This window comes from Fundulus heteroclitus, chromosome 16 (genome assembly GCF_011125445.2).
Source record: "Fundulus heteroclitus isolate FHET01 chromosome 16, MU-UCD_Fhet_4.1, whole genome shotgun sequence".
Taxonomy (NCBI): Eukaryota; Metazoa; Chordata; class Actinopteri; order Cyprinodontiformes; family Fundulidae; genus Fundulus; species Fundulus heteroclitus.
The window spans coordinates 9080692-9108377 of NC_046376.1; the positions used below are offsets into that span (position 1 = coordinate 9080692).

General features: G+C 40.4%; 2 protein-coding genes across 3 annotated transcripts; one reads left to right on the forward strand and one right to left on the reverse strand.

Moving 5' to 3' along the window:
• Positions 1-1246: 1246 nt before the first annotated feature.
• cd2bp2 (CD2 (cytoplasmic tail) binding protein 2) lies at positions 1247-10317 on the reverse strand. Of its 2 annotated transcripts, none has more exons than XM_012872088.3 (7): positions 10209-10317; positions 9843-9921; positions 4230-4359; positions 3003-3160; positions 2340-2925; positions 2162-2247; positions 1247-1828 (listed from the first exon to the last, which is right to left on the reverse strand). In XM_012872088.3, exons 2-7 carry the CDS (start codon positions 9915-9917, stop codon positions 1718-1720), a joined length of 1146 nt encoding a protein of 381 aa, XP_012727542.2. In that variant the 5' UTR covers positions 9918-9921; positions 10209-10317; the 3' UTR covers positions 1247-1717. The 2 variants fall into 2 exon arrangements, with proteins under 2 accessions (XP_012727542.2, XP_012727539.2); XM_012872085.3 differs by having other exon boundaries at positions 4230-4365.
• A 2022-nt stretch (positions 10318-12339) lies between these two features.
• On the forward strand, positions 12340-17869 carry zgc:153733 (PH_Ses domain-containing protein). The gene is made up of 4 exons (XM_036148730.1): positions 12340-12409; positions 13875-13962; positions 14064-14364; positions 17166-17869. Exons 2-4 carry the CDS (start codon positions 13882-13884, stop codon positions 17567-17569), a joined length of 786 nt encoding a protein of 261 aa, XP_036004623.1. The 5' UTR covers positions 12340-12409; positions 13875-13881; the 3' UTR covers positions 17570-17869.
• The last annotated feature ends 9817 nt before the right edge of the window (positions 17870-27686 follow it).

Genomic DNA, 27686 nt, shown 5'->3' on the forward strand with positions numbered 1-27686 from the left:
AACCGAGCTGGAAAAGGAAGTTTCAACTGCAGGATTTTAGTAAATACATTTTATTTTTTAGAAATGGCTAATGTTGTGTGTATATGCTGGGGGTCAATGAAATCACAGAGGTCAAATAATCTAGCTGGTCAACTATTTACATACCACGGCAACCAAGCATGTTTGGATGAATTCAAATTTATTTGCCTGCCCTGGTCCTTAGTTATTACTTTCATGTGTTGGACTGGTGTCCAATTTCGCTGACATCCATGCAGTCTTCTTATGTACAGCTCAAACGTTTTACTGATGATGTACAGCATCCACGTAAATTGAAAGTAGAATGGGAGGCAGATCCTTTAGTTATCAGGTTCCGCTCCTGTGTAACCAACTCCCATTTTTACTCCATGAGGCAGACACCCTGTCTACTTTTAAGACTAGGTGTAAAACTTTCCTTTTTGACAAAGCTTCTAGTTAGAGTGGTTTAGCCTGAGCCATCTCTGTAGTTATGCTGCTATAGGCTTAAGCTGTTGGAGGACATCAGGGTCTATTTCTCTCACTCTGCTGAGTTCTCCTACTGTTCTCCAATTTGCATTGCTTGATTGTTATTTCATCTTTTACCTTTTTTTGTTCTTCGTCATTTTCTCTTCATCAATGGTACACCTGGTCTGGCGTTCTGTTAGCTGTGACATCATCCAGGGGAGGCAGATCATCCTCTATTACCATCTAACATAGAAAGTACTCCTGGATCAATGTGTGCTTCTGTGCTTTCTGTGTCTCTGCTCTGTCTTCTCTAAGCCCCAGTGGGTCAAGGCAGATGAGCGTTCACACTGAGCCTGGTTCTGGTTCTGCTGGAGGTTCTCCTCCCTGTTAAAGGGGAGTTTTCCTCTCCACTGTCGCTTCATGCATGCTCAGTATGAGGGATTGCTGCAAAGCCATCAACAATGCAGACGACTGTCCACTGTGGCTCTACGCTCTTTCAGGAGGAGTGAATGCTGCTTGGAGAGACTTGATGCAACCTGCTGGGTTTCCTTAGAGAGGAAACTTTCTCACCAATCTGTCTGGAAGATTTGATTGAATTAGATGTTGTAAAGAGCCTTGAGATGACTTGTTGTGAATTGCCGCTATGTAAATAAAATTTAATTGAAAGTAAACACAGTTGAGGGAATTATGAAATTATGGGCGGGGAGCTATATCTGGAGAGTCTCAAATGAACTCTGATCAGTTGCCTTGTTTGATGTCACAAGAGAAATGTAAAAACTTTTTTTGGGGAGGGTAGATTTTCTTTAATATTTTACAACAGAAAAGCAAACCAGAAAGAATGACATTTTTTTATAAGTGATTATATATAAGGTGAGTTTGAGTTCACAGAAAAGTCTCTAGCACCTTTAATTTTTTTAGGGTTGACCCTACGGTGCAAAGCATCCTGTTCAATAAAATAACAGAATTCGTCAGATTTAAAGAGCCGATGAAGATACTCTGACATTGGGATCCGTTGTTTATTTAGAAGACCAACATATTTAACACGTAAAATATGATCTCCATCCAGAGCACAAAAAGAAAAAGGTCAAAACACCACACACGGTGACATTTTTTTTATTTAAAAATAACTTGCAGAGAGCAAAGGCAGGGTTGAAATAATAACATTTTTAGACCAAAAACCCGGATGTAAAGACAAGAGAATCCACAGTAAGCGCTAACACACGACGTCGGCTGAGATTCATTCGAGGGTGAACGGGATTCATGTGTAGAGGTCAAAATCGATCCTTTTGGAGTTATAGAACTGAGATGCCCCCTGATCCACCCTCCTGCAGTAGACGCCGCTGCTGAAATAGCCTTCATCCACCCAGCCCTGGAAAAACAGACAGTAAGAAGATTAAAGCCCACCAGGTCAGCCTGGGGTTAAATGGGGTGAGCTAACGACTCCATAATCTGGTTAATGTTATGGGATTTTGAGATAAATTTGCAAGACGCAGAGGAAACAAAATCCTCTTCTAATTACATCGCTAACATGTCACATCTATTTATCATCACATAGAAAAATTATGCCTCTAAACGTAATTGTTTACACTTTAAAGCGCGATGTGCATGGGATGCCAGTAGTTTACACATTGACTTGTGACATAACGAGAGTTTGCATAAATCTGGAACTTTCTAATTTCAGAGATTAAATGAAGTGCATCACCTGCATCTGTTCACTGCTGAAGGGGCCGTAGATTTCAGACTTTTCCTCGTTTTCCCATTTGTATTCCCACATGACTTCATCGCTCACTGAAAAATGGAAAGAGTTGGATTAAACCAAGATGACATTGATTAAAAATAGAGGTAAACATAACAAAAAAAGGAGGTGGAGACATAATAACCTGTTTTGCCTTCCTCGTCCTTGTTCTCGGATTTTTCGGTAACCTTCTCGTCAAACTTGTCACCGAACATGTCGAGCTCATCCTCTTCCTCCTCCTCGCCTTCGTCTCCGCTTCGTTTCTGTGCCACCGCCGGCCGCTTGCTGGTCATGCTCTTCATCAGGTAGGCCAGTTTTTCATAGGTTTGTTGGTATATCTCAAACATCCCCGATCCGACCAGTCTGTCCGCCAAGGCTGTGAGCCTGTCGAGCTTTTCCGTGTCCCTTTTAGACTCCTCTGTGGGCTCCTTTTCTTCCCTCAGCTTTGCCTTCTTTCGTCCACCCAGTCCTCCTAACCTCCGGAGGGCGGCGGCGACCGTTTCGCCCGGTTGCAACATCTCGACCACGGCTTCGGTGAGCTGCTGCTGTGTGTAGGACGCCAGCGGATCCTCCGCGGGCTCGGTCTCCTCCTCTTCCTCATCTTCTTGGTCGGCCTGCTGCTCTTCTCTCCGTTTTTCTTCCTCGGCCTCATCCTCATCGCCAGCTCTGCGTTTTCGTTTGGCTGCAAGGCCTTTCTTCTTTTTCTTGAAAGGCTGCTCTTTTATTTTCACCTACAAGAAAAGCCTTTTGTTACTTTTTTAGAGCTTAAATAAACTAAGCATAATGTTTTTTTTTTTAGTGTAGATACCCAGTCTATGTTGTCAAGCCAGTTGTCTTTAATTTGTGTTTCCTTTTTGATGAAATAGTTTCCCTCTGAGTCAAAGTGTCCTTCTTGCATCTCCTCATCCAGGTTAAAAGGAGTGATGGACACTCCTTCGTCGTAGTCAATTGTTGCCCCTTCTTGGCCTAAAAAACAAAGTTGGCATTGCCAAAATAATACGAGTTACAACAATTAATTTTCTAAGCTAAAGCACAACATTGTTAATATTATACTAATATCATTGAAAGGTTTTCACACCACAGGCCACAAACAGATACTGCATGTTGGGATTTTATGTGAGCAACACAAAGCAGTAAATAATTGTGACGGGGATGAAAATCAAACATTGTTTTCAAAATTTTTACAACATAAACGCCAAAAAACGAGTCTCTAGAGCATCTGGTTGCTCTTCTGGTTGATATTACGTGCGTTTTTGGTGTCATTTCTATTAAAAAAATAAAAAAAAACCTTGAATGTTGCATAAAAGAAAATGTATTATTTCTCTTACACTGCAAAAAGGGAACTAAAAGTAGATAATATTTTCTTCAAATTAGTGCATTTGTCTTCAAACTTAGCTGCTAAATAAGATTATCTGCCAATGGAATGAGTATTTTGACACATAAAATAAGATAATTAGATATCTGCACTTGAAATGAGATGATGGAGATGAGTTGTTCTTATTTTAAGTGCAAAAATCTATTTCCACTGGGAGATCATTTAAACTTGTCTGCTCAAATCAAGCACAAATACAGTCATTTCAAGAAAATGTTAGCTACTTTTAGTTCCCTTTTTGCAGTGTATGTAAGAATCCAATGCTTTCCTTTATTTAATAAGCTTATAAAATATTTTTTTCTATTTTATTTAGAAACTGTTAATTAGGTTTTGGAGGCTCTAAAAAATTCTTATTAGCTGGACTAAAGGCAAAAATGGCTCCTCGGGTTGTAAAGGTTGCTGATCCCTGGACTATGTGCAGTTCTACACATTTTTAAACAGATCAAAACATTAAAACTGTTTTATTTCTAAGAAATTTTAAGAAAAAACTACAATTTATTTAGTTTCCCTCTAGGATAAATAAAGTATTTTTTAATTGAACTGAATCATATTCCTTACACTTCATAATTACTTACCACTTTGTTTTTGCTCTATCACATAAAATCCCACAACAATACAATGAAATATGTGACAGTAACGAGGTTAAAAATAACAAAGACCTACCCTCCACATCATCGGTGTCCAGAATGTTGTATTTGCTGCTCTCTGCGGCGTCCCCATCGTCCTCCTCATCACTGTCGAGGGAATGTTTACCCTTGAATCTGGAGCCCGGTCCACTGACAGCCTCGAAGTTCTGAATCTGCAGTGGAAGAAAACCACACAGACAAAAAAAAATAAAAAATAAAAATCATTATCAACATTATCCCTTCATGGAGTCTGGGCAACTCTTCATCAGTAGAAACCAGTTTCTACTATTTAATTTAGGTCTTTTATAAAAAGGGCCCCATCATAGACTGAAGAATCATGGTGGGGTTACATCTCCCACGTGGCTTTAGGAGCCTTGGTGTCACTTCACTGCAAAACCTGAATTAAAAATAAGTAAAAATTTTCTTAAAATTAGTGTATTTATCCTTGATTTGAGCAGGTAAATAAGATAATCTGCCAACTGAATAAGAGTTTTGCACTTAAAATAGGAACAATTCATCTCCCTCATCTTATTTCAAGTGCAGTATGTCTAATTATCTTATTTTAGGGGTAAAAATACTCATTCCATTGGCAGATAATATTATTTACCTGCTCAAATCTAGGACAGAAACACAAATTTTGAGAACATTTTACTTATATTTAGATCCGTTTTTGCAGTGTTGAAGGAACTGTGATAAGTGGCTAAAGAGAAGATGTTCAACAAACTATTTTATGGAACTGTCCAGGTTGGCTTATTTATAAAGCATATTTAAATCCAAGCAAATTTGACTAAAATCCTAAACAGCAACATGAAGCAAACTCAAGAGAAATGCAAAATATGTCTTAGATTTTTAGGTACCCAAACTCAGTTTTTATAATAATATTAACAAGAATAACGATTTATTGAATTTGCAATGCACCGTACATTTTGCAATTTGAAAATAGAAAAGAGCGAGCGCTTAAAAACAGCTAAATTAAAATGTCATTTAGACATTTAAGTCTCTTTTCTTACAGTTAGCCTTTGCGCTCTAAGGATTTAGTCTTTTCCATTGCAGTAAACAAGCAGGAGTATCACATTTCTTGTGTTCACTCAAGCTTAACAATTTAAAATTCCTTTCCACCGTGTAATATGCCACAGTAACAGCTTGATTAGGCCGTAAATGACTTGGCATTGAGTCAGTCAGACATTCAAGTCCTACTTACTTACAGCTAAGTTTAGACATGCCCATAAATAGACGCAGCCACACACGAGGTTTACTATAGGAGCAAAATTGGAAAATAAACTGAGTGGGGTATAGTTCTTTTATTTATTTTTACTCCGATTTTAAGCCGGCAAAAACTCTCCAGAAGGTCTTTGAAAGTTTTCCGTTGAACTTTGGCAAAACTTTTCCCATTTTCTGTTCTGACAGGCAGAAGAAACTGTCAAATATATTTTTTGCTCTACATTTGGAAGAAAGAATAGAATAAATACTTCACTGTCCCTATAGGGACAGTTTGGTCAGCTGAACTCAAGACACTCTGGCCATTTAAATCAACTTAGAAGAAAAACAAACAAAATAATCAAGCAAGGCACGCAATCTTAAATAAAGCACATTAAACCACAGACCATGTAAAGACAGAATCAACAACATCCTCTGAAGCACATGGCTTCCTTGCGTGCTACTTAATTATGCACCGGGGTTATCCAGTTTCTGAAAATACAATAAACGCATAAATGATTAAATAACGTTCTCATAAAAGAAACATAGAAGTTTTACCAGTTCAAACCTGCTGACCATGAAAGATGTTGTTTTAAACCTACTGATTTAACATGTTTAATTCCCAGAGAGACTAAAAAAAGTCTCTCTGGCAGGTCTCAGAAAAGACCTTGGTGGCAACTCCTGTACTTACGATTTAAAATTACAAAGACCTTAATTAAGACAATTAAGACCTATTCTAACATTAACTGTGATGTCAAGCTAAAACGCAGGATTAGTCCAAAAGATAACTGCTTGAAGGACATCAATATCTCAGTGGTAAACAAACAAAAATAAGACGTGCAGTAGAGAATATTACATGAAACTACACCGAATGGCGACCTCGGGTTGGGCTTATTGGCTGCTTAGGCGGAAGCACTGAATGTAGAACTGTTTAGCAACAAATGTGCAACACAATAAGAAAAAATGCTGTTTTCTCCAATATGCCGTCAGCTCCACGGATGATGGAGTTGCACTGGCTCTTCATTCTGCCCTCGTTTTGGAGAAGACAAATTCCTACGTCAGGAAGCTGTTTGTGGACTTCAACTTCATCAAGTTGTTGGAAAGACTGAGTGAGTACAACTCCGCTGGTAGATCAAGGATTTTTTTTTTTTTTTAAACCAACAGACCCCAGTTTGTCCAAATCGGCTCCCCAGCCTCCTCCACAGCACTCGTACGACCCAGGACTGTGTGCTCAGCCCTGCATTGAGGATGCTTACACTCAGGTGTGCTGTGTGCAAAAACGTGAAAAAAGATGTGAAAGTTTGTTGTCAAACAAACCACAGTAAACACTACTGTATGATTACATTTATCTCTATTTGTTCAAACGGTAAGATTTAGATGTACAATTTTCATGACAGGAAATTGACATGTAGTATTATAGTCAGTATTGAGTCTCTGACTCAGTAAGATGTTCAGGTATCCTATTTTCTTTTTCAAGAGTGATGGTGGCGTAGAGCGAAGGATGGATACAAGCATCGGAGGCTTGGTTGCAGGATTGTCTGTGTCACAAGCTGGTCTCTGTTTGTGAGGAAGAAGCTTTCCAAATAGGAAATCTACGATTTACTGGTTTTGATTTACTGGTTTCTTTATTTTCCAACCCTCACCCATGGTAATGAAGTAGAAATGCAACAAAAACGGATGGTCTTGCAGCACGGTTCTTCCCCCGCTGCGTGCTCAGCCCTGCCCTTTACTCCCTGTTTACCATGGACAGCCCACAACAGCTTGTTCAAAAAAGCGGAAGATACAACTGTTGTAGGCTTCATCAGCGACAATAAAGAAGGAGCGCTTGAAAAACTGGCAGCATGGCGCAGAGAGAACAATCTCATCCTGAAGGTTAAAAAAGACAAAGGAAACTATCCACGACCTCAGGAAAAAGAGGATAATCAATCCAGGGATGAGAATAGATGGTGAGCAGGTGGAGAAGGTAAGGGGTTTTAACATTTTGGGGGGGTCTAGATCTCGGATTGACTCTCCCTGCGGTGTTGAGATCCTGCCGATGCGCAACTTTTGCCCAGTGTGGTACTCTTGCAGATGGTTACACTGCAAAAACAAGAATAAAAGTAAGTCGAATTTTCTTAAACTGAGTGTATTTGTCCTTGACTTGAGGAGGCAAATAAGATCATTTGCCAAAGGAATAAAATTTTTGCACTTAAAATAGGAACAACTCATCTCCGTCGTCTTCATTTCAAGTGCAGGATGTCTAATTATCTTATTTTAGGGGTAATAAATACTCATTCCATTGGCAAATAATCTTATTTACCTGCTCAAATCAAGGGCAAATACATTAATTTCAAGAAAATTTTACTAATTTTTAGTTCTCTTTTTGCAGTGCTTGCAGATGGTTACCAACACAGCACAGGGGATCATCAGATCGTCTTGGCCTAGGATGCTCAGCCCGCCTGCTCAAGGAGCCAAAGAGCATCCTAACAGACCGTTTACATCCAGGATGCCGCTTCTCCACCGTTTCAGCAGGAAGAATGAGGGCACACACCAACCGGTTTAGAAACAGCTCCTTCCCTCGGTCTGCGGACTGTCTGTTTGATACTCCCCAGAGGAGGAGCGCAGGGGTTAGCCAAGCAAACGGTCCTAAAGGAACGTTAAAGACTGCAGCGATGACTGGACACACAAAGACAGGGACGTTTTAATCCAGACCACTTTGCCTTTTTTCTAATCTATTTTCTGCTTATTCGACTTTATATTTTTGAGCCGTTCGTTGTACCGCCTTGTGCATGTGATGACGATAAAGTTTATCTATCTGGTCACGGTGGAGTCTAGCTTGTATTCATTAATGCTATTTATATGAGGCAGCTGTGATCAGAAAGGTCTTTTTGTTTTCCTGTACACCCTAGTCATACAAGTCATTTACTGTAACTTAGTGTTGCACTTTATCGCTATTCTCATTATTATTGCAACATGGGTTCAGGGGCTTTTTAACGCATGTGAGATCCACTTTCTTGCAGAGCAACAAATGCCGTCTCAAGACGCTTTCCAAAAGAATAGCTTCAAATTTTACTAATGGAAACTGTAGCGAGAACCTCTAAACATGTGGTCTGGAGAAAAAAGGTATCTGGTAGGAACATGTGGAACAACCAGAACTCTAATATATGATGCGACTTGATAATTAAGGGTTTTATGGGTATTAGGAACATTTTTAAGTGACATTCTGGAAATATCTGGGAGCTAATAGTGAGGGGTTAATTAATGAATAGTGATATTGCTTTCTAAATGTCATTAAAGTCGCTGCAGCAGTCTGGATAAGCTGAAGGCTTCCAAATTTTATTTGTTTAGGCTCCTGAAGGGAAAAATGTAGTCCAGGCCTGAAGTAAAAAAACTATTTCACTCTGGGACAGAATGTTTCTTATTTGTTTTTTGAAATATTGAGCAGATGAAAGATGGGATGTCCTTGAAACCTTTTTAAACATCTAATTAAAATGACAACACTTTTTTTTTTTTTTTTTTTACATTATTACTGGAGGTCAAGTCAAAGCCAACCTGAGAAAATTACTGACTAAGCTGTTTGTGTCTCAGATGCTTCGGTACAAAAACGACAACCTCTGATTTTTTTTTTTTAGCTCAAAAGCAGAAAACTAAATATAATTCAAGTTTTTACAGGGTTGTTCTAACAGCTATCATCAGCAGAACAGCATAAATGTATCAAACACACACTCTGCATCTGCCTCCAAGCACTGAACCCAGGGGGCAGTCTGGTGCTTAAGGAGAATTTATTATTAGCACAAACCTATTATAAACATGAATATGTGAGATAGAAATAATCTAAACCAGTCTAGCACTGTTCCCTTGATCCCTAATGCACTTCTGAGTGGGAGTGAACAGGAGTATTTTTGACAGCCTGCTTCAAAGAACAGACATAAGTTTATTATCTGAGAGATATGTGATTATGGTTAACGATGTGTGTTTCAGTGCCATGTGGGCTCTGAAACCTGACCAGAACTCTTCAATCTGGTCTTTACAGAGCAAATAATCTCTGATTGTTTAGCCAGAATTTTATTAAACAAAGGATGATTAGGATGAGGCCAGGATCTTATCAGGGCATCTTTAATTAAGAGCATTCCCTCAGAAAATGGTCAGGTACTTTTCACATTACTCAACACAGGAACGTGTTTTTATGTCACCTCACCATAATAATTCCCACTGCACTATAAAACACACAGGAAAACATGCAGCCGTTTGATTCAGTGGGAAGAAAAATAAACCCATTTTTTTAACATGTTTGGGGTTAATTACCTGATCTGACGACTAGTTTTAAAACGTAGCTTTTAGAAGTCTTGAAAGCGTCCGCATCAAATAATAAAACTACTTATCCGGCATCATGAAGCAATGTTTTAGCAAATGATTCACCGAAGACTCGGACAACAACCCTCTCACGTCTTAAATAAGGATATAAAAGAAGCACCTTTTTATTCGGGGCGTCGTCTTCCAGGTCAAACTCCCCGTTTCCGTCCTCAAAAGTCACTTTTCTTTTCGACATGGCGCTAAAGAAGCAGACAAGGGGACTCTTTTATAAGAGCAGCGCGACTTAAAGGTGAGTTAAAACAACAACGTTTCAGTGGCTCCACAAAACAGGCGCTGCAGCCTGGAGGCTACAACGTTAGCTAAAAACAAAAACAACATGGAGAACATGTGACGCTTCAATCAGACGCATTTAAAAAACATAAATTAACCGCGAATAGCATAAATATTAGTTTTAGACTACATGCCGTATGTACGTTCAAGAATCGTGCCTGATATATTTAAAACAAAATGTATAAATAGTAAGAACCTGCTGAGGGTAATTCAAGCTACGTTCGTTTTCGTCTTCTCTTCGTTGCATTCCAACGTTGCTCAACAACGCAGACCTGACTCACCAGCGCCACCCTCTGGACAGGAGTGGAAATTTACATATATTTTTTTCCTGTTTTATGGATTTTATTGATTATGTATTTATTTATTTAATTAATTATTTTTTTTATTCAATCTGGCTGCAAACTTAATTTAACTGTAGTTTACCAAATTACTCTAAAGCTAATGGCTTTTCTTGTATAGAAGAAAGAAAAACGTATTAAGGTACCTGTACCTGTGTAATGACAATAAAGTTGAATCTAATCTAATCTAATAAAGGGCAATTAGACCTGCTTCTTCAGCACACCTAAATCATTTTAAACACAAAATAATAATAAAAAAGAAGCCTTCTTCTGATTAAAGCTAATATGCCTTTTCATTAAACAAAAAGTAAAATACACCAGTATGCCCTACATCCAATACAATTAATGTACAATAAATAATGAATACATCAAGTATAAAGTGGACCATATTATTGCATAGGGCTGGAATGAACTGGATCAATTTGAATTAAATCTGAGCTGTTCTGGAGTCTGCATACCCTGATAGGAATTACAGCAGCACGTTTTGTAAAGTGTCTTAGGATAATTGTTTGCAAATTGTTTCTGCAAAGAACTTATTTCAAATCAAAGAGCTTATACTTTTTCAAGAGTGATTATTTTTCATATTTGAAGCCAAAAGGAGTACATCTCAATTTAACATTATTTAGGCTAATTTTCAAATTAAATACTAACAAACTACAAAATCTAATCTATGTGGATGATTCTGTAATATCATCCAAAACCAAGAACAGTAAAGTACAGAATACTTGATAGATACATTAGATATTTTAGTTTCAATTGAGTTGCTGGGTTTCAATGAACCAATTAAGATTGTTGTACAAACTGCAATTCCTGTAAATAAGACTTTCCAACCCAGTGCTTGTCATGATAAACAAATCATCAGACTTTGGACAAACTTACTTAATACAGATTTTTTTTAAATATAGTTCCTGTTTTTTTTTTTTTTTTTTTACTTTTATTCTGACTCAAGCAGTTGAGAAATAGGATGAATTATTTATTCATTTAGCTTTTTATCACTTTAGATCAGATTCCATTTGTCCTTGTTAGTCAGGTAAAACTTGAACTGGATTATTCTACAGTGGAATTTATAGTTATTATTTAAATTTATCCACAAAAAGTCCACAATGCTTTTTTTCTGTTTCGCTATTTTCTTCTTATTTCGCAGAGATTGTTCAGGTTTGCCTTTTTTTGAGCACATCATTAATTACCTTTTCTAAATTATTCAGTTTTTGGAGTCACTTTTCCCTTTAAGGTGCAAAATCATACAACACTTTGTGTTTGACCTTTATGAACTGCTGCACTTGAAAGATCTGTGCTGGAAAGTAAAATACACACAATTGTTTGAGGCTTTTATTTCTCCTGAAGCTGTAGATTTAAAAAAAAAAAAACTAATGACAGTTGAGGTGGCTGATTCTGTGTAGGCCATGATGTCTGGAAATAATTTCTTAATCCTAAGGACATAAAGGATACGTCTCAATAATAGATGGATGAAGCAAAGCGACTTTTTCTAGAGGTCAGTGAATGTCTGTCTGTAGCATAAATACATATTTACATGCCTGACAAGATCTCTGTTGGCCTATACCTCCCTGAAGAATCAACCTCCTACGTGTATCATAAATAAACTTATATGAGGAAGTGAGAGAGAGCTGAAGGGGATACATTGCACACGGAAAACCACTTCAGTATTCAACATCTCACTTCCAGGTAACGCTTCTCGTCAAAAGTCTTTTTTAATTTTTTCTTTTTTGGCTACATGGTTCAGCCGCGTCCAACCCCATCAGCTCGACGCAGACTCTGAGAATATAATGTGTCAGGGTGTTGTTACCAGGAAGTGGGTCGGGTTATTTATATTTCAACGCCCGTCCCCTTGTCCCCGTGAGAGAACCAGTGTTAGTAACCTGAAACTAAATATTCAAGCGTTGTCTGGTTCTGGTTGAAAGAGCCAGGTGAAAAACAACTGGTTTCAACTTTATTAGCGAGAGGATGCGACAGAAAAAAGAAATGGAACTGAATGGAACTGAATGCAACGAGTCTGAGAGAGCTTGAGTTGACCCTGTGAGAGATTCAGCACCGGCAGAGGTAAGTCTGACTCATTGTTTTTCATTTTCTCCCTGCAAGTCTAAGTCACCACACGTAGGAAAACTGGACTAAGGCTAAGGATATTTATATCTTTGTCGTTCTAACCTGCGTTACAGCAAGGATTTACTTATAAAAACACCTAAATATTAGGGGTCACTTTGTATGAAACCCTGCGGTGGGAGCGCTTCATGTTTCAATGTGCTAATAAAAAGTGTCTTAATGTTGCTGATTAAATGTATTAAAAGTGATGCACGAATCAATCAGTGCCCGACTGAAATGAGCCAATTTTACCCTGACCGGCTCTCACAGGTGATTGGATGAAAAATGTGGATGTTTTCCTGGTCATTAAATGCACCACAACTGGAAAATTAAGTGTTTGCAGGGTAAACAGATTAACAGACAGTGTTTAAGTTTAATAAAAAAAACAGGTAGGATAGGAAAATGTGCTTCTGGTGGTTAGAGAGCTGGGTGTTTGTGTCTTGGGGAAGACGCAAAGGTTGCTAGTTTGAAACTCAGTCAGTCACTGTCGGTCCCTGAGTAGGACCCTGGGCGCTACTTGGTGTCGTCAGCACACTGCTTCCTAAGGGATGGGTTAAACCTAGAGACAAAATTTCCCCCTCTGTGGGACTATAGAGCAAAATATTTATTTAAAACATGTAGATTGTTTTACAAAAAGTTTTTTAGAAAGTTTATTTTACATAAAAAATCCAGATTTTATTGTAATGAAGTGGTCTCGACCAAATTACCAAATTTTTACATGTCTTTTAAAGGTTGTGCTCAGTACGTCAGCTGCTTTTTCTCTGTTTCGGATTGACTATTTTCAGAGGAAAGTTTATTTTAGTTTGTTAAGCCCTTTAAAGTGTCATACAGTCATAAATAAAAGCTGCAAAACTCAAGACGACAATTGTTCACAAAAAAATATTCACATTTCTTCTCTTGAATCAGTGGAAATGACTAAACAAGTTAAACAGAAAGAAAGTTGGGAGGCGAGGTGATTTCAGATGTTTTTTAGGTATGACACGTCTTCCTCTTTTGTCATCCACTCGCTGGCTTTGCTTTTAATTTAACTATAATCACTTCATGTCGTGGTCAAAGATTAGAAGACACTTTGGTTCACTGGGAGGCAAAATAAATAAAATAAGCGTGATTTAAAACTTTTAGTGCAAATGTAACTCAAAATGCTTCATAAATTAAACATTAAATATGATGATCCAATTTATCTAATTACATTTTTAATTTATTGTAAACTAAAAAATACTTTTTTAAACCCCACATAAAACATGCATCAACATTAGAACCTCAGATTACCTGGTTGCTTTTATCTAGGCACAGGCTCCTTGTACATGCTGTGGGGAATTCAACATGTTATTAAAAAATGTGAATAGTTGTAATTTTTGTGCCTGTTTTCCTATTGCACACGTTAACTGTACAAATGCATCAAGAGTAAAAACTCTCTCCTTTTTAGGAGCCAGGATGAAGCTCCATAAGAAGATTCTGACCCATTTCCTATCATGCACCTCTCCAGTGGATAAGGAGGGATATCTCTACAAAAAGGTTCAGGAATACAATAAAATATAAATCTCAGATTACCCTTTGACCAACTGAAAAATGTATATTTTTTCCTATTTTTTATTTATTTTTTACTAATTTCACAGAAGGAGAGAAATGCTACCTATTATCGACGGTGGTTCGTCCTGAAAGCTAACCTGCTCTTCTACCAGGAGCGGCCAGCTGATCGACACCTACTGGGTGTCATCGTGTTGGAGGGGTGCAAAGTTCAGATGTTAGAGTCTGATGGGTTTTTCCCCTTCTCCCTGGAGTTTGGGCCTGGACTCAAAACCTACAGGTTTGCAGCAGGAGATGCTCAGACCCAGGGATGCTGGGTGAAAGCGCTGTTCCTGGCCAGCCACTGTTACCTCTCCTGTCTCCTCAGAGACCTGGAGAGGCAATATGAAGGTGCGTGAGATCTTTCTGTAGCTCATCTGTCTCTTCACTGTTTACTTATTTTTATTTCCATTCTTCTGTAAGTTGTAAGTCAATGAACCAAATGCATGTAAGTTCCCAATTTCAAATATCAGGATTGTACTTGTTTTGCCCAGAGAGACCAAGCTAGCTAACGTTAGCTTTACAAGCTAATTAGCAATATATTGCATATTTCTTTCTACATCCATATTCTTTAGGAACATAATCAGAAATTAAGGTTGCACTGTAATATGTACACAGCTGATTTAATGAGGTATACAGTTGCAAAGTTCTAAATAAATTGTTTATTCCTTCAGATATAAGTTTGTTATGTGCAAGGCAGCCATATTGGATTTGCAACTGCTTGAAGAGAGGTTCCAGCTGACCTTTCTGAGTTGGAAATCAGTTGTTTGATTCATTTTATCTAAAAAAAAAAAATGTAATATTTGCGCTACAGTTTGATAATATCAACCAGATCGCCCCTAAAGTTAGAATAAGAAGCCAGAAAGACCAAAGTAACCTGCCAGTAACAGACCTCCAAATCCAATATGGCTGCCTTATCAAAAACACATTAAATAAAAGCTCCAGTGATAAACCTCTTAATTTCATGTTCCATACCATCAAAGACAGCTCTAACATGAGTAATGCTGTTTTCGAATGAGGATTTCATTTATGGGAAAATAAAAACTGACCTCACCCAAGTGTAGCCTAGATATAATTACATCCCCTGTTAAATCATGAATTAAACTGTGACCAGCTGCACATTTTGGTTTATTTCAGTAGCCTCTCCCAGACCTATTTACTGTCTGACACCTGGAATAAAAAAAATCACCTGAGGAGACAAGAGCGACTGTGGCTCTGTGTACTCTACTTGCAATCAGAAGGTTGTGGGTTCGATTCCAGCTTCTCTCTCACACGTTGCTGTATCCCTGGACAAGGCACCTAACCCCAAGTTGCAGACCGATCTGCGTATTGGTGTATGAATGTGTGCGTGTTAGTGAGTGTGATTGGGTGAATGTGGCCACAGTGTACCAACAGAAAAACATGGGATTTTCTATTGGTACCAGCCAATTCCCCAGGATTAGCTGGCTTGCCAAAATGAATCCAAAAGCAGGAGGTCATTGAAGAACCCAGAACAACAGCTAAAGCAATCAGTCAAGTCTCTCAGTTCAGGTCAGTGGCCACGAGTCGATGATAAGAAGGAGACCAGGCAAAAATTGCCTCCATGGGAGAGAATCAGAATCAGCTTTAATCGCCAAGTTTGTGCACACAAACAAGGAATTAGGTTTCAAATTCTCAATGAAGACATGGTAATTATATATATATATATATATATATATATATATATATATATATATATATATATATATATATATATATATATATATTGATAAAAAGGGAAATGTGTGTTTTTACAAAAGAGGAAGACATGGTTGTATTGGTGCCAAAAAGCATGGTAACAGTCTGGACACTTTGACTGTTAAGTGTTCATCAGAGAGAAAACCTGGAGAAAGAAACCTTGTGTGTAGGCGCTGGTTTTTATTGGTATGTCCAGGATGTGTGGGGTCTGCAGAGAGGTTAACTACCCGTTTTCTAACCATAAACCTGTCCAGGTCCTGAATGGAGGGGAGGTCAGCGCCGATGATCCTCTCTGCCGACCTAATTGTTGTAGTTTGGACCTGACTTGTTTTGTGGATGGACTAAACATCACAGTGATGGATGTGCACTCGAAAGGACCGAATAATGCCAGTGTAGAAGTTGACCAGCATCTCCCATGAACGGTTGTAGTTCTTGAGTTGCTGCAGGAAGGACAGTCTCTGCTGAGCCTTCTCCTGAACTGTGTCTATATTTGAGCACCATGTCAGACCCTGAGAAAGAGGTCTAAGGACAAAACCAACTGATACACGATAATGCATACCACTGTCAAACCTACCTACATTCCTTTTTAAGTAACCGAATGGTAACTTATGACCAGAAAATCCTGAAGGAGAATCTTCGGTCATCAGTTCTTGATTTTGAGTTCCTGTTCACTTGGTTTATGCAACATGATCTACTGTACATCAATCAGCAAGTCTGCCTCTGAATGACTTGAAATAAACAAACTGTAGGTTTTAGAGTGGTCTAGTCAGTGTTTAACCTAAATTTGATTGAGATGGTGCGGCATGACCTTAAACAGTGGGCTCAAACCTGAAAACCATCCAGTGCGGCTGAGGAGTGAGCCAAAATTTCTCCAAAGTGATGAAAAAAGACCCCTTGCTAGTTATCATAAACCATTGGTGGTGGTTGTTGAAAGCATGAGTAGAACGAGGGTGGTTGTACTTGAGAAGCCGGAGCACAAAGATGTGGTTAAAACAACTAATTGGTGATTCACTGCAAAAACGGGTCTAAAAAAAAGTAAAATGTTCTTAAAGTTAGTGTATTTGTCCTTGATTTGAGCAGGAAAAAAAGATTATTTGCCAATGGAATGAGTATTTTGACCCCCAAAATAAGACTATTAGATATCCTGCACTTGAAATAAGATGATGGAGATGAGTTGTTCCTATTTTAAGTGCAAAAATCTTATTCCATTGGCAAATAATCTTATTTACCTGCTCAAATCAAGGACAAATACAATAATTTTAAGAACATTTTACTTATTTTAAGTTCCGTTTTTGCAGTGTTTAACGTATGGGCCAACTGAATTTTCCTTTAGGTCCAGGTTATTCTGGATTGCCTTTCCCCCTTCATAAATGAAAGGGGTAAGGTTTGAAACACGTAAAGCAGCAACTTTTACATGTTTCTTCTTGTTTCTGCAGGGGCTAAACAGCAGCAAGGATCTAGTGACTCCCGCTCTTCCATCAAATCCCTCAATCCTCCCATTAACAGCCTCCTGGTACCTACCCTGGGACCACTAGCAGTGGTCAGGGAGGGGAGAAGCTTTAGCGCCAGCGCTGCTTTACCACCACACCCGTTACCAACTAAGGTGGCAGCTAAAAAGTCCCCCAAAAAGTGGCAGAAGAGGAACGCTTACGTGACCCCTCTCAACGGACCCGCGCCTCTGTACGGCGAGTGGCCTTTGGTGGGGTCCGATCCACTCGTGGAGTTCAGCAAACTGCACGACTATTATGGCCAGGAGGTTCAAAAGGCAAGAGAGGCGTGGCTGAGAAGTCGACGAACAGAGGAGGACCACAGTGAAAAAGATCTCATCGATCTGGGCTAAAGATAAAAAACGGCTTTTCAAAGGGAACTGAGACGAAGTTATTCATTTGTGTCAAACAGGAACTGAACCTAAACCTGAAGCACTGTGAGTTATACTGTACTAAATTTCACTGCGGTTAAGACTCAGGCACCACCTGGTTTGTGTTGAATGTTCGACGTTTTCTTGACTTGACAGAGAGACAACACAAATGTAAAAAAAAACCCGACTGATCCCTGTTGCGCCTGTATGGCTGTTGGATAATTATTAGAAAGCATAAAGTGTGTTTAGTGCATTTGCACCTCTTTAAAGGAAGGTTAAACATGTCTCCTTTCTTCTTTTGAACATCTACTAACAACTAGTTTGAAGTTTGTTTTTGCAGTATTTACCAGAAAGTATTAAATATGGTTTGCCGTTTAAAAATAAATGAACATCTCTGAAGTAAACTGTCTGACTTAGTGTCTTGACTGTCAGCTGCTCCAGCAACCGCCTGTAATACATCGTTTCGCTTGTTGTAACTCCAGCTGGCGCGCATTGTGAGTTCAAGGCAGATCATTCCCTGAGTTTTCTGTAATTATTTACAGTATAACAACTTATGTATATGACATAACTAAATATGACATGTCCTACGTTCTATAGGCTACAGTTTGATGCAAAACATATTTTTATACAACAAACTGAGGGCGGAAGACAAGTTGTTGTTAATTATGATTGAAAATTACACATCTATTATCACTTTTAAAAACAAAGTATAGTTGTGTTATTAATGTATGTGCACTGACTTAGCTCAGTAGCTGAAGCTGTGTTGGAAATTATGTGGGAAAATCCTGCAGAAAGGAGCATTTTGGAAGAACTTCCTGACATTCAGCAGAGGGTGGAGACCAGCAGAGGGCGCTGCAGGGACATAATTAAAATATGTGGAACCACTGAATGCAGCTTCTGGCTCTTTTTAAGTTGGACTCATTTTTGAGATGTGAAGCCCACTTCCGCCTCATCTTTTAATTTGACCTTTTTTCATTTAAGCCATTTTTAATACTTCTAAAAAAAACACCCTTTGTGAGACTATCTGTCTTTCAGAGGACACCTTACCATCAGGACCATAACCATCATCTCAGAAGTGAGGGGGACATTTTTTTCAGAGGTCTATTGAGTGATTTATCATTCTCTTGCTTTCAATTGCATGTCTCCTTAGTGGCTAAGGAACCTCAGTACAGCACCAGGGGACCGTCTTCTGCATTTTAAACGAACAAAATCTAAAGTTTTACCTGCCAATTTCTGGTTAAGTTGACACAATGACCCTCTGAAATCTACAGGGTAAGTAGCCAGGTGACAACACTGAACATGAGAAACATTCCTGTAAGCAATACTTATCACACAAAATGAAATGGGAGTGACAAGGTAACAAAGAAAGTGACAAACACTAAACAAATCCATATTTTAGTCAAAAATGGGCTAAATTAATCAAGAAAAAGAAAAACGGCATGACTTACCTTCTTCCTTTAGGAAAGCAAATAACACAGAAGTCAAATAATACCTGAAAATAAATGCATGACAAATAAAATGTCTAAATATAAACTAAATCTTTAAATATTCATTTCAGTTTTTGTTTCAATACATTAAATTCAATTTTATTTATTTAGCTCCAAATCACAACACGTCATCTCCAGGCTCTTTACAAAGTCAATACAAATCTTCCAGACAGGTTGGTCAGAAAGTTTCCTCTCTAAGGAAACCCAGCAGGTTGCATCAAGTCTCTCCAAGCAGCATTCACTCCTCCTGAAAGAGCGTAGAGCCACAGTGGACAGTCGTCTGCATTGTTGATGGCTTTGCAGCAATCCCTCATACTGAGCATGCATGAAGTGACAGTGGAGAGGAAAACTCCCCTTTAACAGGGAGGAGAACCTCCAGCAGAACCAGAACCAGGCTCAGTGTGAACGCTCATCTGCCTCGACCCACTGGGGCTTAGAGAAGACAGAGCAGAGACACAGAAAGCACAGAAGCTCACATTGACCCAGGAGTACTTTCTATGTTAGATGGTAAGAACAGATGATCTGCCTCCCCTGGATGATGTCACAGCTAACAGAATGCCAGACCAGGTGTACCTTCTATGAAGAGAAAAATGACAGAGAACAAAAACTTAAAAGTTGAAATAACTAACAATGCAAACTGGAGAACAGTAGGAGAACTCAACAGAGTGAGAGAAATAGACCCTGATGTCCTCCAGCAGCCTAAGCCTATAGCAGCATAACTATAGAGATAGCTCAGGGGAACCTAAGATCAGGAAACATCAGGAAAAAATAACACGAGAAACTAGAGACATACCAAGGACTCAGGGAACAACTGGAAAGAGCCCGGAAGACGAAGACAACAGTGGTGCCTGTAGTATATTTATATATATACCACATATAAAATACTCCAACGATGCAGTTCGCACTTCAGTTCCCTCAAGCTGGTTATGGTCTGGAAATCTGGTGGCTGATTGTTGCTTGGAACAACAGCGGCAGGGTCTTCCACATCCTGAACACAGTTCCCTTGTGTTCCTGCCCACTTTGATGTAAATTTTCGAATTTGTCTGGGTGCAGGATTTTGCTTTTACATGGCCGTGAGTTACACTTTAAATAGCGTTGTACATTATGCCCAGCAATACTGACAGTGTTTTGGTTAAGAAGTTGTCCATTGCTCAGTGAAATCCCACAGCTTGGATTAATTTAGGACACGTGCGTCATGCACACTCCCAGGGAAGCCGTCGGACACATCCCAAAACTGGCCCCTTCCATCAACAACTGCCTGTAATGTGATAGAATGCCATCCCTTCCCGTTAAAATATTCACGTGGGTCAGCGCTGTAATTGGAATGTGACTTGAGTCTACCATGCCAACACATTGAGGTGCCCCCCCCCCCCCCGATCTGTTTTTAAAAAAACTTTGCCAACTGTAACAGCTGTAAGGTGTTTGGATTCTTAATGTGTTCATGAAGCAGTGGTTTTATAACCTGACCCTAGCCAGATGTATTTCGCTCTGCCTAGCTCCACTCACATCCATCTGGGACATCTCCATGGGAATGGCGTTTCAGAAGGCTGGGCCTTATCAAAAATCCTTGCATATGATTGGATAAGCCAGTTGTCTGTCATCTTTATTGGAGTGCTATTTCAACCACTCACACCGAAGCTTAACCCGTGACGCTGAGACAGCGACGCAGGAAAAAAATTTTTGCGGTTCTAGTGGCACGTGTTTTATTGACAGTGAGCTGACAGGAAGAGGGGGAAGACAGGCGGCAAAGCGCCGCGGGTCGGAGTCGATCCCGGGCCGACCGCGTTGAGGACTAAAGGCCTCCTAACATGGTTCGCGCTAACTGCTCCGCCACGGGCGCACCTCCGAAAACAAAACAAGCCAAATCCGGTCGGGAGAAGGGCGAAAACATCGTTTCCACCAACAAAAGCCTTCAGAGCCGTTCTCTGATGTTCTTTTAATGAAACAATATTAGGTAGATTGGACAACACGGAAGAAATAGCAGCATCAATGTTAACGCTTGCTTCCTCGATGCGAGCTACCATTGTTGTCTGAATCAAAACAGTCTCAGGTCGCGTCTCCACTACGTCACATCTATGAAACTCCAGCCCTGCGTCCTGATTGGCTGGACAATAAAATTGGTTGGAGAAATCACTCTCTATGGGAGAGGTCCCAGATGGATGTGAGTGAAGCTAGGCGGAGCGATATCAATCTGGCTAGGGTCAGGTTAGTGGTTTTATAGCAGCATTACAAAAGACCTGTAGACAACGGTGAACAGTCGCAGTTCCAACGACGAAAAGAAGACTGGCTATCCTGTGTTCACAGTTTGTTGCCACTATCCACAACGCGACAGCCACTCGTTTACCCACAGGTAAACACAAACTACTGCTTGTGTTTTTCCATTGCAGAAGGGCGGCAAGACTCCGACAAATGTAGCGGAATGAGTCCCTGGACACCTGGAAATGCCTCAAGAATTCCCCGCCAGTCATGTCTGGAAAAATGGCGTCCCACCACGGGTGCACACGCGGATACGTCCAAACAGGAGCTCTTCGCCTTTTCATGAAGTAGAAACGCGCCTACAATGTTAAAAGGAACATAAAGTACCTCAGTTCAACAGATGCATTGCATTAGCACAGAGTCAACGCTGATTTCTGGACATACCATTCTTCTTGCACGGAGTTACCTCCTCTTGTGACACAGTTTGGGTCTCGGTCTATTCTGCAACATAAACTGGAGAGCTTGGATGTTCTGTTGCTGCATAGAAAGGAAGATCTGAATACCCTTAATGATAGCTTCTGGCTCATGTTCCTAGCTCCTGTTGCGTAACCTTTCACCAGTCAAATTTAATAACTCCATCATGGGGAGAAAAGGAGCTTTGGTCTGCTGTGCCGAAATCGGACAGCCTTTGACTCCGTCCTCATTTCGTGATGGAAACGGCCATGGGTGATGCGAGTCAAATCTGGAACTACAGCCTTTTGAAAACCAAGATAAGGTTTGTAAGCTATGGAAGTGATGGATATTTGTCCATGGAATGGAGAGTGGAGGACCAAGTAGGAGGTTTTCGGGGTTGGGGGTAGAGTAGACGGATTTGACCATGGTTACTGAACAGGTTTAGCTTACCTAGTCAAATGCAAAATTAAAATAATGTAGGAAACGCGTAGGAAACTAAAACAGGCCTAACTCAGTTAGTTGAAACCCAAATTGTAGATAAATGCTAAACCTTTGATCTTGTGTGTTAAAACTCTGTGAAGGATTCATGTTGATCATTACTAAAAGTTCCAACACTGCCCTGTTCCTCCATGGCAGCGTTTTTGGGTCCCGCATTATGCGTTTACCGAAATGGTTCCTTTGCGTTTGTTCACATATTCATGTGATGGGTCATCTTGTTTTGTGAGTGATCACACAGATAAAACATCAAAGTCACTATGGCCTCACGCCATTCGGACATGTGAGCACGGGCCCGCTGATTGCAAGGCCAAATGCTGCGTAGCTACTGTGCGGGATGATGATCGTCTGGGATAGACTGTCTTTGTTTTGTTTCATGCCAAAGCCACTACGGAGTATTAGGGAGGGCCGAAGGTGAGGAGGGGCAGAAACAGGGAGACGCAGACTGCAGCGGGACCGTGGGGTGCGATTACTTTTCATCTATGTGATCTCTGCTCTGTTTCTCAATAAAAGTGCTGGAACTTCATCACTTCACAGTTTCCTTATTCAATAACTCTAGGAAGTCAGTTATTATTTAGAACCCCGACCACAACTACAACGTGCTCGCTCTCTTTTCTACCAAAAGTTTTGTTGATTTCAGTGAGGTGGGCTGTGCTGATATGTCCTGTCATGCACAAGATTGTGAGATACCTTAAGGCTTCTCAGTACCAGTAAGGGACGTCACGAGTGTTCCTTGGCAAAACTAGCTGTGATAGGAAGCACACAGGCTCCTTTTCCTACCTCCTTACTCGGTGACTGCACTATTCGGACAGCACTGATCATGGCGACCGCTGACGCACTTCCACTTTGGCTAAATCTGGATAAAATCTGGATGGATGGAGATGAGGATGTAAGGGAGGTACATATGTAGGCTTTCCTGGTAACGCTCCTTGCTCTCTGGCCTTAAACAGACCAGACCAATCACAGCGCGGGAGGCGGGACTTTACGATGTGTCACTCTTAGCGGCAGAATTACCCATAATGCAGCATTGCTTTTTCTGAAACCATAGCAGTAAAGACACATGCAGAGATTTTTGTTGCTTGGTGCCTTGGAAAGTTATGAAAGTACATGTGAGTACACCATGTATCCTCAGATATTTTTTAGACAAATGTAGCTGGAGGAAAAAAAAATCTGGAGCGTTTGCTCGACGGCATGACATACGTGGACAACAAATTAATAAAAACGCAGCGCGTTGCTTGTGCCACATCAGTAGTTATCTGATTGGTTCTAACCTGTTGACGCTGCTTTTGAAATCGAGCTCAACCAGCTCCCGTCCGGACTGTCAGAAACTGTATCCGACCAATCTGGTAAAGATGAGCAAAAAGTCTTAAAAGGAATTAATAATATGTGGGAAAAATTAATGCAGAAAAATCCAAATTCTTAATTAAGACAAACTTTAAAGAATAATTGTTTTCAACAAAAATCCCCTGTGCCACAATTACAGGCACTTTGAACGGTTAAAAAGAATGAGCTCATGATTAGTAACTGCTGACTTCCTCTATTCCAGGGTTAAGTTTAACACTGAGTACCATTTTTAGCCACTTTGTCACAAGTCTGCCCAAGGACCTATTTTCATCCTGCTACAGTAAACAAGACGGGAGGTAAGAAAAACAGAAAAAAAAAATCTCCAAAGCTCAAGAACAGCAGCAAATAATGACATCCTGCAGTCAGTAAGTCTGCTTTACAACCATTAGACGCCATTAGACATGTCCCACAGGCTGCTAAATAAATAAATAATTGGAGTCCTACTTTCACACATTAACATCTGACGTTTGCTGGACTCAATTAGAATTTTTAATGAGACTGAGCTCTTATATCAGATAGGACCAGTTGAGCCTTTGGTAACAAAAGTACAGGACTGTCTCAGAAAATTAGAATATTGTGATAAAGTTTATTTACTTTATTTTCTGTAATGCAATTAAAAAACATGAAATGTCATACATTCTGGATTCATTACAAATCAACTGAAATATCGCAAGCCTTTTATTGTTTTAATATCGCTGATTATGGCTTACAGCTTAAGAAACCCAAATATCCTATCTCAAAATATTAGAATATCGTGAAAAAGTATACTAGTAGGCTATTCAGCTAATCACTTGAATCGTCTAATTAACTGGAAACACTGCAGGGTTTCCTGAGCCTTGAAAAACACTCAGCTTGGTTCAGTAAACTAAATCACAAGTATGGTAGTGGTTAAGAGACGACATCAGATTCTCACAGTAACTGGTGTACTGACCATGGCATTACTGTCCTTGATTGGCCTGCCAATTCCCCTGACCTGAAGCCCATAGAGAATTTGTGGGGTATTGTGAAGAAGAAGCTGAAAGACACCAGAGCCAACAATGCAAATGAGCTAAAGGCCACTATTGAAGCATCCTGGGCATCCATAACACCTCAGCAATGCCACAGGCTGATTGCCTCCATGCCACGCCGCATTGATGCAGTAATCTGTGCAAAAGGATTCCCAACCAAGTACTGAGTGCATTAATGGACATTTTCAAATGTTTGATTTTGTTTTGCTGTTATAATTTTTTTTTTACTTGGTCTGAGGAAATATTCGAATATTTTCAGATAGGATATTTGGGTTTCTTAAGCTGTAAGCCATAATCAGCGATATTAAAACAATAAAAGGCTTGCGATATTTGATTTGATTTGTAATGAATCCAGAATGTATGACATTCAGCAGCATCCACATACGCATTCAGACCTAATTGACTGTGACCACTTAACCTTACAGTCAACTTTTTGAACTCTGGAAGCGCTTGGTGTAAACCCACACAAACCAAATACAGAAAGCACCACTGTGAAGCCTTCATTCAAGCTGTAGATGATAAATTATCCCATTATCTACGGAAAAAAACCACACTTGAAGACGGCAGCCCCTGCATTGCTGCTGAGTCATCAAACCAGCGCCCGAGCACCATAAATTCAGGTGTCTTCCTTATGGTCTGGAGGTTCTTTACATTCCAGGCCTTACAGACAGGCATGCCAATCGTCTGGAAAGTGATTGATGGTTTCGGAGGACTGCGGAGGGCCGAGTCACCTTACAGCAGCGGCCCCTGCCCTGAGCATACGTCTGTGTGGAAACAGACATTAAAGTCATATGCAAACATGCTGAAACTCTGAAGCGCTCCAGCCGACACGTCGGCGAGACGTCGGATGTTTTGCAGCGCCCTCTCTCTATTTTTGAGCGCAGCTATTTCGTTCACGTCGCATGTGAAGAAGACTATTTTAACAAAAATGAGCAGCATATTGGGTAGATTAACTCAATATGCAAAATTATGTAGCAAGATTAATATTCAATATTCATATTTGTTACCAATGGTGACCAAGGGGATAATTCAATAACATTTTATTTATATAGCGCCAATTCATGATACATATAATCTCAAGGCTCTTTACTAAGTCAAATTCAGTCACATCCTCCAGACAAATTCGTCAAAAAGTTTCTTCTCTAAGGAAACCCAGCAGATTGCGCACTGCAAAAAGGGAATTAAAAGTAAGTAAAATGTTCTTGAAATTAGTGTATTTTTCCTTGATTTGAGCAGCTAAATAAGACTATTTGCCAATTGAATAACAGTTTTGCACTTAAAATAAGAACATGTAATTTGTATCATCTTATTTCAAGTGCAGGATATCTACTTATCTTATTTTAGGGGTAAAAATACTCATTGCCAAGGTAGGTGGGTAGGGAGAGAGGGAGTTAGGTAGGTAGGTAGGTAGGTAGGTAGGTAGGTAGGTAGGTAGGTAGGTAGGTAGGGAGGGAGGTAGGTAGGTAGGTAGGTAGGTAGGTAGCTAGCTAGCTAGCTAGCTAGGGAGGGAGGGAGGGTGGGAGAGAGGTAAGGAGGTAGGTAGGTAGCTAGGTAGGTAGCAAGGTAGGTAGGTAGGTAGGTAGGTAGGTAGCTAGGGAGGGAGGGAGGGTTGGAGAGAGGTAAGGAGGTAGGTAGGTAGGTAGGTAGCAAGGTAGGTATGTAGGTAGGTAGGGAGGGAGGGAGGTAAGGAGGTAGGGAGGGAGGGAGGGAGGGGGGGAGAGAGGTAAGGAGGTAGGTAGGTAGGTAGCTAGGTAGGTAGGTAGGTAGCAAGGTAGGTAGGTAGGTAGGTAGGTAGCAAGGTAGGTAGGTAGGTAGGTAGCTAGCTAGCTAGCTAGGGAGGGAGGGAGGGAGGGAGGGTGGGAGAGAGGTAAGGAGGTAGCTAGGTAGGTAGGTAGGTAGGTAGGTAGGTAGGTAGGTAGGTAGGTAGGTAGGTAGGTAGGTAGCAAGGTAGGTAGGTAGCAAGGTAGGTAGGTAGGGAGGTAGGTAGGTAGCAAGGTAGGTAGGTAGGTAGGTAGGTAGGGTGTGAGAGAGGTAAGGGGGGAGGGAGGTAGGTAGGGAGGTAGGGAGGGAGGTAGGGAGGGAGGGAGGAAGGGAGGGAGGTGAGTATAGATAGATAGATAGATAGATAGATAGATAGATAGATAGATAGATCGTCAGTTTTAGTATTAAGTTTAGATATTCATGTTTTTCTTTCATGTGCTTTTAACAGGCGAAGCCATAAATCAGGAGTTTCCTGCCTGGGGATTCCAGTTCTCATTCTTCTCTGTTATTTCTGCTCTCCATCGTCCGGCGTCGGCCACTCGATCCCTGCAGGTTCTCAAACTCATCCTCCTTCAGAGCAGTGAAGCCGCTGCCTGTAGCTTCACGTCTCCTCCTCCCGTTTACATTTTCACATTTGTCTTCTGTTTTCATTGATTGTCATTCGGTTGATGCCGGGTTTGTTTTGACCTGACACCCAAGCTGTTGTTCTGGCTGATTTCACTTCCTCTCCTGAATCAACTCTGTGCCATAAATGAGCATAAACACGGCTTATCCAGTCTTGTAATAGCTGCTCCTTTTTTTTTTCTTTCTGCCTGCCGTGGTGTTGCTGCTTTCTGTGGCGACTTCATGCCAGCATGGACACGCGGAGGACTGCCAGGCAACACAAAACTTAAGCCTAATCCCAATTACAGCCAGAGTGGACGCCAGTCAAGGCTGAAGACCAGTGGAATCACACTTAACCACAACCACAAAGTAAAAATAAATCTATACAAGAAAGCAGATCAAAACCAACCGGTAACGAGTGGAAGACAGATTATCTATGAGGTGACGTAAAAGCCGTAGAAAAGCAGAAGGAAGGGAAGCGTTTCGCTTCTCAGGGGGCTGAAAAAGTTGGCAGACAATCAAGTTTATTTTGCTATTCTGGTGCCGCTCAGCTGTCCCTTTTATATTCCACATGGAGGGAGTGGTCCGCCGCCCATGCACTGCCAAGTAAATCCCCTGATATTTAAGTGGTGGGGCAGGAGGGATTTGAAGGCTAGACTGGAGGGAAAGAGGAGGGGGCGACGGGTGGAAAGTCTTCACGTCCAAACACACCTTTGCAGAGAGGAAAGCGTTAAAAGTTTAGAAGGGTTTCAT

Coding starts and splice junctions, on each gene's coding strand:
- cd2bp2 (XM_012872085.3), bottom strand. CDS start 9,917: ATGTCGAAAAGAAAAGTGACTTTTGAGGACGGAAACGGGGAGTTTGAC. Junction 4,366..9,842: donor ACGACGCCCCGAATAAAAAG/GTGCTTCTTTTA, acceptor CTTCCACTGCAG/ATTCAGAACTTCGAGGCTGT. Junction 1,829..2,161: donor TCAGCAGTGAACAGATGCAG/GTGATGCACTTC, acceptor CTGTTTTTCCAG/GGCTGGGTGGATGAAGGCTA.
- zgc:153733 (XM_036148730.1), top strand. CDS start 13,882: ATGAAGCTCCATAAGAAGATTCTGACCCATTTCCTATCATGCACCTCT. Junction 13,963..14,063: donor AGGGATATCTCTACAAAAAG/GTTCAGGAATAC, acceptor CTAATTTCACAG/AAGGAGAGAAATGCTACCTA. Junction 14,365..17,165: donor CCTGGAGAGGCAATATGAAG/GTGCGTGAGATC, acceptor TTGTTTCTGCAG/GGGCTAAACAGCAGCAAGGA.